Below are 17167 nucleotides of genomic sequence, written 5' to 3' on the forward strand. Positions count from 1 at the left end.
TGAAGTTATATATTGTAGGGTATCTTCCACATTCGCCTAATCCACTTTCGCCTAATCCACATTCGCCTAAACCTTTTTCACCTAATCCGCATTCGCCTAATTCCCCTTTCGCCTAATTCCTTTCTCGACTTATCCTTTTTCGCCTATTCCATATTCGCCTAATTTTGGCATATACCTAACCCCCTGTGGCACATAAAATGGGTCATTCCAAAATGCCATCTCTTATGGTCAGTGATCTTAGCTTGGGTTATGGAATATTCTTACTCATAATATGGACCATTCCTTTTCAAAAAGCCATTTCCTTGGTTCAGTGATCTTAGCTTGGGTTATCCATAAAATGGACCATTCCTTTTCCAAAGGCCATCACTCAAGTTATGTGACAGCTTTTCCACCCCTTTGAATAAATGATGAATCATAAATTATTTTTTGTCTTACATGATTTGTGCTGATGCTTTTACTGATGCTTTCACCTGTCTAAACAAACTGAGATGGAATCGATCATATATCTTGATTTGATTGATGTCAAAAAGATTATGAATTGTACATTAATGCGCACACTTCTTTTCTGGGTTGAAAAGCATCAGTTACTAGCAATTAACCCTCCGAGCCCCATCCACTATCCCCCCCCCCCCCTCAAGTTAGGGCAACCCCTTAGTAACAGGACCTGATATTCAGAGATCCCCCGCATCACTTAAAAATTCTACTCTCCACAGTCTATACCTTGGGACTCGATTATGAAAATAATGAGCCGGTGATTCAAAAAAAAAGTCTACCGTATAGCTCAAAATCCCTCCCCCAACCCTAACACCTGGCACATGAATCTTAACCCCTCTGACTGGAAGGGTCCAAGTGATAGGGGTGGTACCTGTTAGGCGAATATGGAATTAGGCGAAAAAGGAATAGGCGAGAAAGGAATTAGGCGAAAATGGAATTAGGCAAATGTGGATTAGGCGAAAAGGGAATAGGCGAATGTGGATTAGGCTAAAGTGGAATAGGCGAATGTGGAAGTTTTTAGGCGAATGTGGCATAAACCTATCATAGCACGAGCACGATTTGATGACGTTGTTTTGTTTGACGTCACGACAAAAGTGAAGTTATATATAGCACGAGCACGATTTGATGATGTTGTTTTGTTAGACCGATATACCTGTCTCTGAAGTTCGGAGGACCTTAGCCTGTATAACAGGCTATTGTTTTGTGCCCTGGCACAGTTTGATGATGACGTATGTGCTGCCTGCACATGTATGACATGCTGGTTCTGCCAGGCCTAACTTTCGCTTTATTTGTAAGTCAAGACTACTCATGAAGTGTATATAGGCCTATATGAAACGGCAATAATAAGGAATACCCCCCCCCCCGTGTTTATGGCGTCGTCTTCATGATTTCAGGCCTATAATTGTATTTTATAGCCACCTCCTCTCCCGCCTGCGGATGCGTTGTGTACCCTACTGTCACTGTGCAGTGCATTGTGTGCATGCAGCTTTTTGCAGCGAGTGTGTAACTAGGCCATACCTTAGCTACATATCACATGCATGATCAGGCTATGCAAGTGTGCAGGTACAGTCTGTCATCTGGACACGACCATTGCCTCGTGGTACACATATCACATCTTTCTTGTGGCCAGCAGTGTGACTGTCAGCATGGTCAGTGTCCTACTATTTCATCTAGGCCTAGGGCAGTACCGTAGGCCAACGCAGGCTTGAAATTCCACTTCCACTCCCATCTGCAGCCGGAGGGCTGTGTCTGGTGTCCTCACTGTGGCAGCCATTTCCGTGATGGATGTGCTTTGTACTAGTCTACAGATTCACAGGAAATGGTGAAAATCAAGCAAACATCAACACAAGGAAACACTTTGAACACCAGTGGCATACCATGAACGCACGAGACCACCTTACCAACACTCGAACCATCTACACTAACTGCAGGATTGTTTTCAACCGGATGCGTCGGAGGTACCGAAGCCTCATATGGGAGAACCTAGGACACAGTCAGCCGTAATCATACCCAGTTTATGTCAGTACAAACAATATCCCATCATTTATTTCTGGCTTCTTCATCACTAGGTAAGAGGATGCATTCCCTTTTTGGGTAATGCTTCCTCTCACCACCAAACATCTCCATCTCCAACAATCATTTCTCTTACAGCAACATCATAAAGTATTTCATTGTTACAATGACCCATATCTTCCATCTGCAGCGGTACACTGTAATCTCATGTATTTAAATGCATGACATACAATTCTTGCAACAATACACACAGTACTTGAGGTCATTATCTTTCCATTATTGTCAGTGGCATGGAGGTGGGGTTCTGGCATTCAAATTCAATCAATCAATCAATCAATCAATACGGAGTCTTGTATAGCGCCAGATCCACCATGGAAATGGTGCTCAAGGCGCTGTTAAAAAGTTCACAAATGTCTACAAAAACAGGTGTCCCTTTAGTCTCTTTTTGAAAATGTCCACAGACTCTGATTCCCTGATGTTCCTTGGAAGTTCATTCCAGAGTCTGGGTGCACTGACACTAAAGGCCTTGTCACAACCACAACGTTTGGATACAGGCACGGCCAACAGCAATTGTTCAGCTGAACGAAGTGACCGCCCTGGCTTGTACACAGTCAGAAGATCTCTGATGTAGCTGGGAGCCTGGCCATTATTAAAGGCCCTGAAATTCAGCAGCAGAACCTTGAAAACCACACGGGACGGCACATGCAGCCAATGTAAGTCACGGAGAACCGGAGTAATGTGTTTACGTCTCCGTGTCCATGTCACAATCCGTGCAGCAGTGTTCTGAATTAACTAGAGCTTTCTCATCTGTGCCTGTGGTAATCCCTGAAGCAATGAATTTGCGTAGTCCAAGCGGGCGGTAACAAATGAGTGCACACGCTTTTCGGCAGATTTCTTATCAAGAAATTGCCGAATCCGTCCAATGTTTCTGATGTGATAGTTGGCCGATTTACAGACATTCTTAACATGTGAATCAATTTACATAGTGGAATCTAGCACAGCACTAATATTCCGTACATGAGATTCCTTATCACACTTACTATCATTTCTCAACTGACTACATGCTCATCTGAAAGGCAAGTCATGAAATGGATGCCAGCAAACAATTATTTTCAACATCTACAGTTCAATTATGAACCAATAACTTTTCCTTTGGCTTCAGAATAACAGGTCTCATTACTGAAGGCACTCGGCTAAGCACATCATACATACATTACATTATCTATACAGATATCTTATCAGCCCTGTAACTCCCCTTCTAGTGGCAACACATCGCATCAAACCCTGGTTCCGAAAACTCTGGGTCGGCTCGACTCTGGAAAGGTGAAATCTGAGCGACTTCAACAGGCAGACAGTCCATTGAAAAATTCAAAAAAACTATTCAAAACCGCGCTACTTACTCTCAAGTTAGGCCTACTCCTCATGTATCCATTGTTCTCCAAATCTGATCACAAATAGTCCATGAGTCAATAAAAGCGCACAGAAATTCCAACCACCCTACGAGCACCACTGGTGAGTGGTGGTGTGACAAAATGGCGAAAAGCTTTTTCATCCTGTAAAATCCGACGAGAACACAGCCCACCGATTCCTGGTAACCCATATACCTGGTATTATATGCCAAATACATGTGGCTATTCCCTGTATTGATTCAGCGAATCTCTACAGCACATTCCAGGTACAACTAATCGCTCATTTCGTTTCGTCATACTGTTTTGATACAGCCATAAAAGTTAGTGCATGGGAATAGCACATGTATGTGAAAGAGTTCCTGTGGCTCATTTTACCGAGGTTTGCATTTTACTGAGAGACTGTGGGGTGTCTGCTCAGGCAAGAGGGATGAACTACCTCAAATGCTAAGTCGTGCTAGCATTCTGCTCGATCTCAGACTGAAAAGCCCTTTTATAAAGAATCTACGGGGACCACGCGCCTGGGCTGCAGTTCCCCCGCGTCGTTGGAAACAAAACAAAGTTTCCCAACATGAACCACAGTGATATGATATCTATGACGTCTTAGAGAGAACGATAATAAAGTGTTGAAACTTGACGCAATGTTCCAGGAACCGCCGATAGGCGGCAGCACACGACGAAAGCTTTTGACGGAACACTTTTGTAATACTTTGATACAGATTTGCCTGGTCATTATTTGGGACCTCCAGTTATCTATGATACGGTCACCCTCTTTAGGTTCTACCGCATGGAATGCCTTGGAAATATTATAAAATGGTAGGAAATGATGAAAAGCATTAATCCGAGAAAAAAGGATTTAATCGAAATGTCTGAAGACCCATAACGTCACGAAAAAAGTGAAGTTATAGGATATCTTCCACATTCGCCTAATTCACTTTCGCCTAATCCACATTCGCCTAAACCTTTTCGCCTAAACCTTTTTCACCTAATCCGCATTCGCCTAATTCCATTTTCGCCTATAATTCCTTTTTCGCCTAATCAACATTCGCCTAATTCCATTTTCGCCTAATTCCTTATCATGAGTAAGAGTATTCCATAACCCAAGCTAAGATCACTGACCATAAGAGATGGCATTTTGGAATGACCCATTTTATATGCCACAGGGGGGTTAGGTATATGCCAAAATTAGGCGAAAAAGGATTAGGCGAGAAAGTAATTACGCGAAAGGGGAATTAGGCGAATGTGGATTAGGCTAAAGTGGAATAGGCGAATGTGACATCATGTGACATTTGAAGAAAATGGCCGCCACCAGATTAAAATCAGATTTTGTTGTTTTCCTTGTTATTTTGGCAATAACTCTTATTTCTGGCGTAAAAATCAACCTTAATGGTAGCTGGGCTGTCGAAGATGAAGGTGGGTAGGTTGTTCATAGAACTGCCAGTCACTCATTGTGAGTAACCGGTGGGTAATTGCCAAGTTTGTGCTTACTATGTAAACAGTCGTCCAAGAAGAAAGTAGTAAAAAAAGTAAAACTATCTGCATGCCTGAGCTGGCTGTACTATGGCACGCCCTTGGCTTTACCCATGTCATGATCATAATGTTGCGGGCTTTCATGGCTTTGGCTTTATGAATATATGTCACTTTCACCCTCAAGGAGAATAAGACGTTATAGCTAGGAGAAGGAGAACTTGTGTAATCTTGGGGTTCATCATGTTGATTCGAAACTTAACTGTGCAGTGTGCTGGCCTACCTACGTATGGAATCGCCCCGACTCAATGTATGATTTCTCTGACCAATCCAGTCTCCAGCTAAAGGAGAACAGTAAGCTGGAAGCATGCTGTTTAGTTTGCCTTGGTGCATAGCATAATACGCTCATGTCAGTGTCATGTTTTCAAAAGTATTGAGTTGATGAAGAACATGCTTATGACAAGTGATATATGACATGTGAATCCTATGTTAATGCAGCTCAAGGTTCTAATATCTGTCATCTAATCTGTTCATTTTTCAGGACGTGAGATTGTCACACTTGCCACAGTGCCTGGAGAAATCTTTATGGATCTGGTCAATGGCGGCTTCCTAGACGACCCCTATTATCGATCCAATTACATTAAGTATCGTTGGGTGTCGTACAGGAACTGGACGTATTCAAGATCTTTTCTAGGTATGTAGTCGGAATCAAGGTGACTTTATCTGCTAAATCCAGTTGATCTTAATAGTGGTCCTATCCAGTCTCACTTTGAGGGCCATACTCTTCTTGAAATGCTCTTGAAACTCAAATCAGTTTTCCTTAATTTGAAGCATATCCTTGTATTATTTCAGTATCTGAGGATGTGTACGACCGCCCCCACCTTGACCTGGTCTGTGAGGGCTTGGACACGGTCGCAGCTGTCTACATCAACGATAAACTTCTCGCCAGAACAAAAAACATGTTCATCAAGCATCGCTTTGATGTCAAAGGTCTCCTTGTGGTAAGTTCATTGACTAAAATCCTTTGCATTTCATCCAGATTCTTGATAAGGAATCAAATTCTTTTTGTTGGAAATGATGGCCATCATGTTTTCTTTACTTCAGAAGGCGGAATTGAAACTTAGCACAGAGTGTGATTTAGAAAAATTAAAAAATAGTGCGGAGTGAAAATAAGGAAAATCTTTTTCAGGATTTTGGTATGGAATCCTTCCTTTCTGTTGTTGGATCCCTTGCCAAGTTGTTACCAGCAAAGATACTTGTGTCCCCTTTTTTTGTAGCCTGGCAAAAATATAGTGAAAGTTGTGTTTACATCGGCCGTCCTGTATGCGGCTGAGCAGGCTAAAGCTCATGCGTATCCAATCCCTCCTGCTGACAGGAATCCATGTGAACATAGCGAGAAGTATCATCAATTCATACGCACTCGGCAGTCTGCGTTTTCTTGGGATTGGGGCCCTGCTTTCCCGACAGTCGGGATTTGGTGAGTTTTAAACTTTGCGTTCATTCCTAGAGTGAGGTGGTGTACTGGTGAAGGTTTTATACTGTCAAACCAGCAGTGGCAGATCCAGAAATTCGAGAAGGGGATCTTGGAAATGTGCAGGGTCTGATAGTTCTCCCTCCACGAGGCATCTTGAAAAAGAATTGCTCTCCGACCAGAGGGGGAGGCGCGTCTCTTCAACTATCCCTCAAATCCCCATAGTGGTCACAGGATCTGGTTGCCACTTTGTGCCTTTGACTGAGTATTCATTTACTTAATTGAATAACCCCCCCTTCCCGCGACTGAAGTGATGAAAATGGAAATAGGAAAATGTGCGTTAATAGATTGACAATAGACAAATGACCTGCTTATTTGTTCATTAAATTTGTCTGTTAGACTTTTAATTATGCCTGAAAATTATGACTTGGCTGTATATAAAAACTATTCATGTGATCTCTCTAATTCCCTTCCATTCAGCAATTCAAGTGAATGGCTAGCAGTTAGGCCTTTAATAGGTTATGAAGATGAGTTTACTCTCTAGTAACACATAAGGGGCAGTACAATCATTCCATTCCAGGAAGCCTATCTACATCGATGGCTACACAGAGGCAAGAATTGGTGAAGTCACTGTCGCTACCTCAAAAAGTAAGTAGCCTATAAACGGTAGCGATATTATTGTAGACAAAAACTATAACACACGTACACAAAAATTCGAAAGAAAAATGAAAATAAGGATAATTTCAGTTCTTAATTTACATATTTTATACACTACAACAGTGTCAAAGCACTTTGAATTCATTCACCAGTTACATCCAGGAGCCTGTCTAAAGAAACCAAGGGGTGTCCATACAGTGTTACATGTGGCGGTGCATGGTGGCAGGTCGTTACATTATCCTCCTGGTCATCTTAATCCCATGTCTGGCTGGCCCTTTAATAAAAGGAGAAACTTATCTGTTACAAATGTAGTACGTACATTATAAAAGAACCAGACTCAATAGTCATAATTCTAAAGTGCATGCCTTGCCAAAAGTGATTATAATATGACGTCATTTCAGCGACCAACTCCAGTTGGGTCGTGAGTGGTAAAGTGCACTTCCATGTCTTGTCTGACGTCACCATCGATCTTGTGATCAGTATCCCGGGGCTGAAGAAAGTTGAGATGTTCAAGGTCAAACTCTCGCCAAAGGTCACGGGAGGTCAGGAGTTTAAGTATCGTCTGTCTATTACAACTGTGAGTATACATTAGTACCTCTCTATTAAGGACATCCCCTGCACTGATGTTCCTGCTGTTGAAATTCACATTGATGCGATGTGTCCATTTGAAACAGGATTCTACAAATATTAATCACTTCAGTACTGATCTTTCTGTTGTGTGCCACTACAGTTGGACCCCCCATTTACAGGGTAACTGGGTAAAGGAGTCAATCTCAGGCTACTGTCCACTTAGACAGAGTCGTTTACTTTCCCTAGCATATTGGTACATGAGCAGTGAATCTCAGTTTCATGTAACGTCTCATTAAAAAGCCAACACAATCAAAATAAAGTGACTTGCCCATGATCACAAGCAGCATTACAGTGTGTGGTGTCAAACCCACCGTGTTTGCCCACTTCCTTCCTCTTAATGATAATCTATCAGACTAATAGACGCTTTATTACACAAAATTAGAAAAGAGCTCTCATTCTCTTTCAGCCAGTTGAACTCTGGTGGCCAAACGGACATGGAAATCAGAAACTCTATGATATAAACGTACAAATTACAGACGATAGTTTGGACCCGGTTGATAAGAAGTCGTTACGGTTTGGATTCCGTACAATCAAGTTGATCGAGAATGATATACAAGGTGGCAAAGGTTAGTGGTCGAGGAGAGATCTTCTATTGGCCGATCATAGGCCAATGAAGATATCTTATAGTACTCTCCCAAACCACCGGTCCATCAAGCTATATTGTTTGTGTCTACTGAGGCTTGATCCATGCGTAGCTCCTTGATCAGCCAGTGGGTGATAGCCTGATTGGGCACGGTCCACCAAGGATCTTTTCTCGTCCGGTCAAAGTTAGGTGACCACTAATGGAGGTTTCACTCTAGTTGCTCGATGAAGGTTGATTGCTATGAAGAACTTGCATCCAGAATATGAACAAAATGAGGTTCGTTTACGCGCTTACCTAAACCTCTGTCTGCGATCAGTGATGTTCTGGAGCCCATTTCAAGTCTGCAACTTCTCAATGAAAATCTATACAAACCTTACTGATCATACTTATTCCTTGTCTCTGCGAGGAAAAACTGTTGATGAGTTGTTGGAGACCTATGCATGCTTGAATATCTATCATAACTTTCTGGCTTTATTTCAGCGACCACATTTTACTTCATGATCAACGACAAGCCGATCTTCATGAAGGGCTCCAACTGGATCCCTGGTGATGCGTTCCAAGAGAGAATGACCCCTGAGAGGACGAGGAACCTGCTGCAGTCAGCTGCTGATGCTGGCATGTGTATGATGAGGGTCTGGGGAGGAGGGGTAGGTTGAATGTGATAGATAGTCAGCTGCTGATGCTGGCATGTGTATGATGAGGGTCTGGGGCGGAGGGGTAGGTTGAATGTGATAGATAGTCAGCTGCTGATGCTGGCATGTGTATGATGAGGGTCTGGGGCGGCGGGGTAGGTTGAATGTGATAGATAGTCAGCTGCTGATGCTGGCATGTGTATGATGAGGGTCTGGGGAGGAGGGGTAGGTTGAATGTGATAGATAGTCAGCTGCTGATGCTGGCATGTGTATGATGAGGGTCTGGGGAGGAGGGGTAGGTTGAATGTGATAGATAGTCAGCTGTTGATGCTGGCATGTGTATGATGAGGGTCTGGGACGGAGGGGTAGGTTGAATGTGATAGATAGTCAGCTGCTGATGCTGGCATGTGTATGATGAGGGTCTGGGGAGGAGGGGTAGGTTGAATGTGATAGATAGTCAGCTGCTGATGCTGGCATGTGTATGATGAGGGTCTGGGGTGGAAGAGTAGGTTGAATGTGATAGATAGTCAGCTGCTGATGCTGGCATGTGTATGATGAGGGTCTGGGGTGGAGGGGTAGGTTGAATGTGATAGATAGTCAGCTGCTGATGCTGGCATGTGTATGATGAGGGTCTGGGACGGAGGGGTAGGTTGAATGTGATAGATGGCTGGTCATCAGGAGAGCTGGAGATTCGTGAACTACTGGGGACAGTTTTATCGGGGCAATTGACTTGAGGGGAATTTGTCTGGATACCATTGGCAGCATTTGATCAATAAGCAGAGTTATGATGCTGCCAACTTGTAGTTTCCTCACATTTTGCAGTTGTAAAAAGGCCCAAAACATCAATGTTCTAAAAATGTTGAAATGCGCTGTATGCCGTTTGCTATGCGAGGGCGCACAACTTTCACTTTTCAGCCTAAAAATCTCCATCTGATTCCAGATCTATGAAACGGATGTATTCTACGACCTGATGGATGAGCTGGGCATCATGGTCTGGCAGGACTTTATGTTTGCTGTAGCGATGTACCCGGCTGACCAGGAATATCTTGATACGGTCCGTGAAGAAACCACATACCAAGTAAGCTGTATTCATGAGTTTACAAACAGTATCGTAGTACATGAGAAGTAGTATTCATCTGCTAATACCTTACCACAAGGTCCATGGAAGTGCTTAGCCAATGTACTGCTGCAGTAATATCTACTCCATGAGAGGTGTGGTAAGCCACCATTTTGAAACATTTTAACACTGACGCCTGGAAGATTATACCTCTCATATCACCTGTGATGCCCTGAAATTCAATTCGCACGCTGCTGAAAGGGAGATTGAAGCTGCTCATTGCCGGTGCCTGCCTGCTGTAAGGGGCTTTAATAATCTCCATGGACATAGATGTGCATACCCCTCCTTGGCGAGTGACCCCCCCCCCCCCCACTGTTTATACTTGGACGCCACTGAGAGGTCTATTTATGATTCCAACTTGATTGTCATCTCTCTCTGTCTTCATCGCAGGTGCGTCGTCTGCAGCATCATGCCAGTATCGCCATCTGGAGTGGTAACAATGAATGTGCTGGTTGTCTCGCTAGTAACCGGTAAGTCACTCTCATTGGCCAGGTAACCGGTAAGTCACTCTCATTGGTCAGGTAACCGGTAAGTCACTCTCATTGGCCAGGTAACCGGTAAGTCACTCTCATTGGCCAGGTTACCGGTAAGTCACTCTCATTGTTCAGGTAACCGGTAAGTCTCTCTCATTGGCCAGGTAACCGGTAATTCCCTCTCATTGTTCAGGTAACCGGTAAGTCACTCTCATTGGCCAGGTAACCGGTAAGTCACTCTCATTGGCCAGGTAACCGGTAAGTCACTCTCATTGGCCAGGTAACTGGTAAGTCACTCTCATTGGCCAGGTAACCGGTAAGTCACTCTCATTGGCCAGGTAACTGATAAGTCACTCTCATTGGCCAGGTAACTGATAAGTCTCTCTCATTGGCCAGGTAACTGATAAGTCACTCTCATTGGCCAGGTAACTGATAAGTCGCTCTCATTGGCCAGGTAACCGGTAAGTCACTCTCATTGGCCAGGTAACTGATAAGTCACTCTCATTGGCCAGGTAACTGATAAGTCACTCTCATTGGTCAGGTAACTGATAAGTCGCTCTCATTGGCTAGGTAACTGATAAGTCACTCTCATTGGTCAGGTAGCTGGTAAGTCGCTGCCATTGGCCAGGTAGCTGGTAAGTCGCTGTCATTGGTCAGGTAGCTGGTAAGTCGCTGTCATTGGCCAGGTAGCTGGTAAGTCGCTGTCATTGGCCAGGTAGCTGGTAAGTCGCTGTCATTGGCCAGGTAGCTGGTAAGTCGCTGTCATTGGTCAGGTAGCTGGTAAGTCGCTGTCATTGGCCAGGTAGCTGGTAAGTCACTCTCATTGGCCTTTAGCTTGTACGCTTTATATTGTACAACTTTCTCAAACTCATCATATTTTTTCCCCAGTCTTCCCTGAAACCTTTCAGCAACCCGACCGCACTTTAAGATCTTCAGATGGTTTGCTTTTTGACCAGCCAAGGGCAAGGTTGGTGACCTTTGGCGACAGAGCCTTTCTTGCGTCGTTCCCAAGCTGTGGAACCGACTGCCAATCAGCTTGCAGACACTGACCAGCACCCCTCTCTTCGCGGGTCACTGAAAAACCTATCTCTTTTCTCGGTATAATGTAAAGTGTCACTGATCACTTCAGTGGATGCTGGCACTATAAACACCCTCATTTGGTTGATATGATTGATTGATCTCCGCTGCTCAATCAACGCTACAAGCTCGCATTTCCCTCCTTCGAACTAAGAAATAATCATTGAATGTCTTACTTTCCAGTTTTGGGACGGCGGCCCATTACAAACGTTACTATAACGACTATGTCGCCCTCTATATTGGCGTGGTGTTGAATGTGACAGCCCAGGAGGACCAGAGTCGGCCTATCGTCAGTACGTCACCCAGTAATGGCAAGCTGACGCCTGGAGCTGGTTGGATCGATAAGAATGTTTATGACACTCACCATGGTGACGGTAAGCCAGTGTTTACAGTTTCAAAACAGAAGACCCGGTCAGTGTGCAAGGGTTAAAATCAATGTTCAGAATTAACCATGGTAACCGAGCGGTAAAGTTATCAATGTGCATGCGTAACATGATGCCAAAACCTGGAAATTTTGTATTTTATTCTGGCAAAGTGATCTTTTGTGATACTTAAGATTTTGATTTTTTTGTGTGTAATAATACATTTTGTTCAACTGTGGTTTTCTGTGGGACATTACCCAAAATTAGAGTGCCAGTTTCGTGTGAAATCAACAATCCACTCATCATAACTCATGACAGATCTTCTCTTCATTTTGGTTCAGTCCACTTCTACACGTACTCTGGGAATCTCTGGGACTGGCGTCGCTTTCCCAAACCCAAGTTCTGCTCGGAATACGGCATCCAATCGTACCCGTCATTTGAGGTGTTGAAACAAGTCTCTCAGCCCGAGGATTGGTACTTCAACAGTACGTTTATTGCAGACAGGCAGCATCATTGTGGCGGTAGGTCAAATCTGAATATCATGATCCGGTCCATTTTGCATTGCATCATGGTTAGGTACCAGGCGCGCTGGGTTCAGACATCCTATGTTGACCCTATTCAACCAGTTGAAGGGTAAGTCCTATATAACGTGTGATAGGCCTATGTAAAAAAGATGCCTTAAAACCGGCTAAATAGCTTCTACAGAGTCAGTATCTGATAAACTGTCCTGGTAGGTACACATGTTCGATAGTGAAAAGACACGAGCAATATCAGGGGAGGCATGTTGATGTCTTGGTCTCACTTTTGTAAATATACGAGGGGGGGGGTTGGATGATATCAAAAAACTACCACGGCAATATTCCTGAAACTTACATGGATGACACCATGGCCAAAGACGTTAATTATGATAAACAATGGATTGACTTTGATCTAATTAATTTCAGGCCCTTTGTGGTCAAAATTTATGAGACATTTCATGAGTTATGAAGAATTCTGAAAATCATCAAATATTTGAGAATGGTGATTTAGTTTCTTATTCCCTTGCTACAAGAATATCGCACACTTTCTTGCGTTGAACTTCATCTATTTTCTCGAAATTTACATTTTCTGGTAATTTCAGGTGACAAACAACTTTTTGATATGGTGAAAGCTGTGATGCATCTCCCCAACTCGACTGACCACATCAAACTATTCAGTGATCTTCTCTATGTCTTCCAGGTAGGTATTATAGGCACTTGTGTCACATTGAACCTCAAGTGACATTTTGTTGACAGAGCATTACATTATGTCTTTGGGTTTTCTAGAACGGAACACATTATCACTTGCTGAAAACAACATCAGCTGCTGGCTGGTGTATGCGAATAGGACATTCTGTGATGATGTTAAAGTTCATCTTGCCTTGTCACTTTCAGATTAATCAAGCAATGTCCATCAAAACAGAGAGCGAAGTCTATAGAAGGATGCAGGGTGTCATGAATGGTCTTGGTGGTTACACGATGGGATCACTCATCTGGCAGCTCAATGATAACTGGCAGGGGCCTTCTTGGGCGACGTTAGGTAAGTTTCAGTGTTGACAGTCTCGTTTCTCATTCTTTAGGACTTTCTTTAACCAAATCCTCCACAGACACCCAGGTAAATGCCTTCACTGTTCGTTTGATATTTAAAATTTGTAATTGAATTAGAAAATTTTAAACTGTGTAGATGTACACAGGATTATGTGGACAGATAAACAAATTCAAATAAACATTTGAGCAAAACTCATCTGCATCTGAACTGGACTACTGAATTGTGTGGAACTGCATTTCTATTCTGTTTATTTTTTTCATGTATTTTAAGTTCGACCAGAGCACAGTTGTGATTGTTTTGCGAGCTATTCTCACTCAAAAAACTAGCAAGATTTTGTGCCTCTATTCGCTTTTGAAATTTCTCAAATGTCTAATTATCAATTTTCAGAGTACACTGGCAAATGGAAGATGCTGCATTACTATATCAAAGACTTCTACAATAAGACTGTGGTCGTCCCGTGGGAGGATGGGGATACATTCAAGGTCAGCTTCGTCCAGGAGGACGTTCAGCTGCCGGCACCAGGGGAATCGGTGGAAATCCTCAAAAGTAAGACGGGTATCCCTCTTGGATCGTCTTACAGAAGTTCTGGGCAGGACCAGTACTCACAAGAGACGTTTGAATGGCAGCAGTCATCGGCTGAAGAGGGCAAAGATCTGAAGTGGTCTAGGAGTGCGGTCACAGAGGAGGCGGAGGGTCAGAGTCCAGGGGTGGTCCACATGGGGCAGCAGAAACTACTTGTCGTGGAGAAGGCTGCCGGTGATAAGGATTCGTCGTGGTATTGCTCAACTGCCAAGCCGTGTGTTCTAGTCCTCACATTCAGGCCGTGGGATCTCACAAAATCTCCACTTAGAATTCAAACAATTATCAAACAGGTTTGTAAACAGTTTAAAATTGAGCAGTTTCATGAGAACTAGGCCTGGTGATTATCGTCTCATCTTGATTATCGTGTTGCATGTATCATACACAGGGCCACAGTGCCTATTGTTTTGTTTGTGGTGCACACATTTTCCCAGGTCTCCCCCAGGGCAGGCTGCTCAGGAAGTTGGAATGCCTGTCTGGAATACACAGAATTCTCAGTCAGTTGGGGGACTGAAGCTTTAGGGAGAATCAATAATTTCTGGGGTGTCTTATTTTTCAAATGCATTTTTTCAGTCCACCATCTTACCATCCATGGTTATACTCAATAATAAGTTGGGAAACAATCATTTCTGAAGAGAAGGGATGTTATATTTTCCAACTGCACCTATTTTTTCAGTCCACCATCTTACCGTCCATGGTTATATTCAATAATAAGTTGGGAAACAATCATTTCTGAAGAGAAGGGATGTTATATTTTCCAACTGCACCTATTTTTTCAGTCCACCATCTTACCGTCCATGGTTATATTTGAAGCGGAGACATCCACGATGTTGGGTCAGTTGAAGAGAGAAGATTACATGATCGAGATTACCGTCCAAGACGAGGCCAGCGTGACACTGGCCTCAAACTTTTACTTCCTGACCGTTCCTAAAGCTGCCTGGGGGATGAGAAAGGCTAACATCAAGGTAGGTCCATTGTGACATCACAATGAAACGTGTGGCCGCTGCAGCCAATCTGGTATCTTGGCAATTTGAGACAAATGCCTCTTTTGACACAAAGACAGTTTTGATCCTTCCACAACATTTGAACCCACAACCTCCTGATTTAGAGCCTAGTGCTCTAGCCACTATGTCGCTATATCCCTCAATAAGTTATCAGTTCATGGATTAGCATTAAGCAACTAGGAATATCATTCCCCTGGATAGAATGCTGGCCATGAGATCCCCTGGACAGGATGCTGGCCATGAGATCCCCTGGACAGGATGCTGGCCATGAGATCCCCTGGACAGGATGCTGGCCATGAGATCCCCTGGACAGGATGCTGGCCATGAGATCCCCTGGACAGGATGCTGGCCATGAGATCCCCTGGACAGGATGCTGGCCATGAGATCCCCTGGACAGGATGCTGGCCATGAGATACTCTTCATTGCCAGACTGTACATCATTGTGATTTTTTTCTTCTTCAGGTTAAAAGCGTCACAGCTCGGGACAAGAACTTCGTGATCACACTCTCCAGTGACCAGCCGGCGTTGTTCGTCTTTGTGGAGGCGTGGGGGATCAAGGGACGATTCTCTCAAAATGGCTTCCATATGATGTCTGGACCAAGCAAGGCTCTAACGCTGGTCTTCTATCCATGGGAGGTGACGACCGTCAGGGCATTACAGGATTCACTCAGGATCACATCTCTTATGGACGTTTATCAGTTTTGATTATGGAACATAAACTTGTTTTAATAGCTCTAATATAATCTAAAATAACCCGTATTACAATCATGTCTTAACATTTAACTGAAATCTGAATATGTGTTAGATTTATAACTTAATAAGAAAAATTTCAAATCTACGGCTAGCATGATATCTGAATGTCAATCAGACATTTTGTTTGCCCAACACAACTTACAGGTAATCAGATTGTATCACTTGGCACATATCTTACATTACCAGGTATGTGTTTAACCATTCCAGTTAATCAGATTGTATCACTTGGCGCATATCTTACATTACCAGGTATGTGTTTAACCATTCCAGTTAATCAGATTGTATCACTTGGCGCATATCTTACATTACCAGGTATGTGTTTAACCATTCCAGTTGATCAGATTGTATCACTTGGCACATATCTTACATTACCAGGTATGTGTTTAACCATTCCAGTTGATCAGATTGTATCACTTGACACATATCTTACATTACCAGGTATGTGTTTAACCATTCCAGTTGATCAGATTGTATCACTTGGCACATATCTTACATTACCAGGTATGTGTTTAACCATTCCAGTTGATCAGAAGACTGACATGCACAAGAGTTATTCTGTTTTTGGGAGTCAATATGGTCTAGTGTATCACACTTGGCTAGCTGTCAAGAGGTCTCCGGTTCAAAGCTTACAGTTGGCATAAGATGCTAAGCAGTTGTCATAGTCTAACTTCCCATCCTCCACCCAGGACCCGGTTGTTCAAAGTTCTGTTATCTGGTTTGGCAGCCGCTAAACCACTGTTATCTTAGCAGGCCGCCAAATTCGCGTTAAGGTTAGCGGCCGCTATACAACTGCTAAGTAAGCGGTACCTCAAGGGTTTTGTCTTTGGCTGCTGCCAAGTGAAGCAGCGGTCGCTAAACTAACCAGGCTTTGAACAACCGGACCCAGGTGTATAAATGGGGACCAGTCAGAAATGCTCAGGTTGTAGTGCTGATTATCGACAATCTTTTTTCAATGTTGTTTTCTTTAAAAGACCGAGTGTCACTTGCTGGTCTTGTGCACTCACCCTTAATATTACAGAAGAATATCATATATTTGTAGTTTGTGATAATTTTTCACATGTTTTGGTAATAAAATCAATGTGGTTTTTCAGCAAGATTCATTAGATTTAGGGGTTTTTTTGGCGGGTATCTCCTTATCTTCATTAACTGGCTTAAGGATTCACTGTGGCAAGACCATGTGCTGAGAGTGAAGGCTACTGGAAACACTGATACTTCTCTTGGTGAAATCATCGACAAGAAGGGCTGTCCAGAGTCAACCAGTTGGGGCCTGGCCATGTAAAAGGCACCAATCATTGAAGCTGGGTCAACAATGACAGAATCTGGTCATCTAAGGGACACCACTCCTCACAACCTGTCCACTGTCAATAGTGACAGGACCTGGTC

The 17167-nt window shown here is 43.4% G+C and overlaps 1 protein-coding gene across 1 annotated transcript; it reads left to right on the forward strand.

Annotated features, from left to right (window-relative positions):
• The first annotated feature begins 4711 nt into the window (after positions 1-4711).
• On the forward strand, positions 4712-16863 carry LOC135501636 (beta-mannosidase-like). The gene is made up of 17 exons (XM_064793859.1): positions 4712-4826; positions 5422-5574; positions 5733-6001; positions 6158-6357; positions 6932-6999; positions 7410-7585; positions 8045-8204; positions 8702-8868; positions 9794-9931; positions 10361-10440; positions 11704-11894; positions 12224-12403; positions 13003-13100; positions 13295-13439; positions 13836-14320; positions 14807-14992; positions 15494-16863. Exons 1-17 carry the CDS (start codon positions 4712-4714, stop codon positions 15734-15736), a joined length of 3054 nt encoding a protein of 1017 aa, XP_064649929.1. The 3' UTR covers positions 15737-16863.
• The last annotated feature ends 304 nt before the right edge of the window (positions 16864-17167 follow it).

The sequence above is a fragment of the Lineus longissimus genome, chromosome 17, assembly GCF_910592395.1.
Source record: "Lineus longissimus chromosome 17, tnLinLong1.2, whole genome shotgun sequence".
NCBI classification, from domain to species: Eukaryota; Metazoa; Nemertea; class Pilidiophora; order Heteronemertea; family Lineidae; genus Lineus; species Lineus longissimus.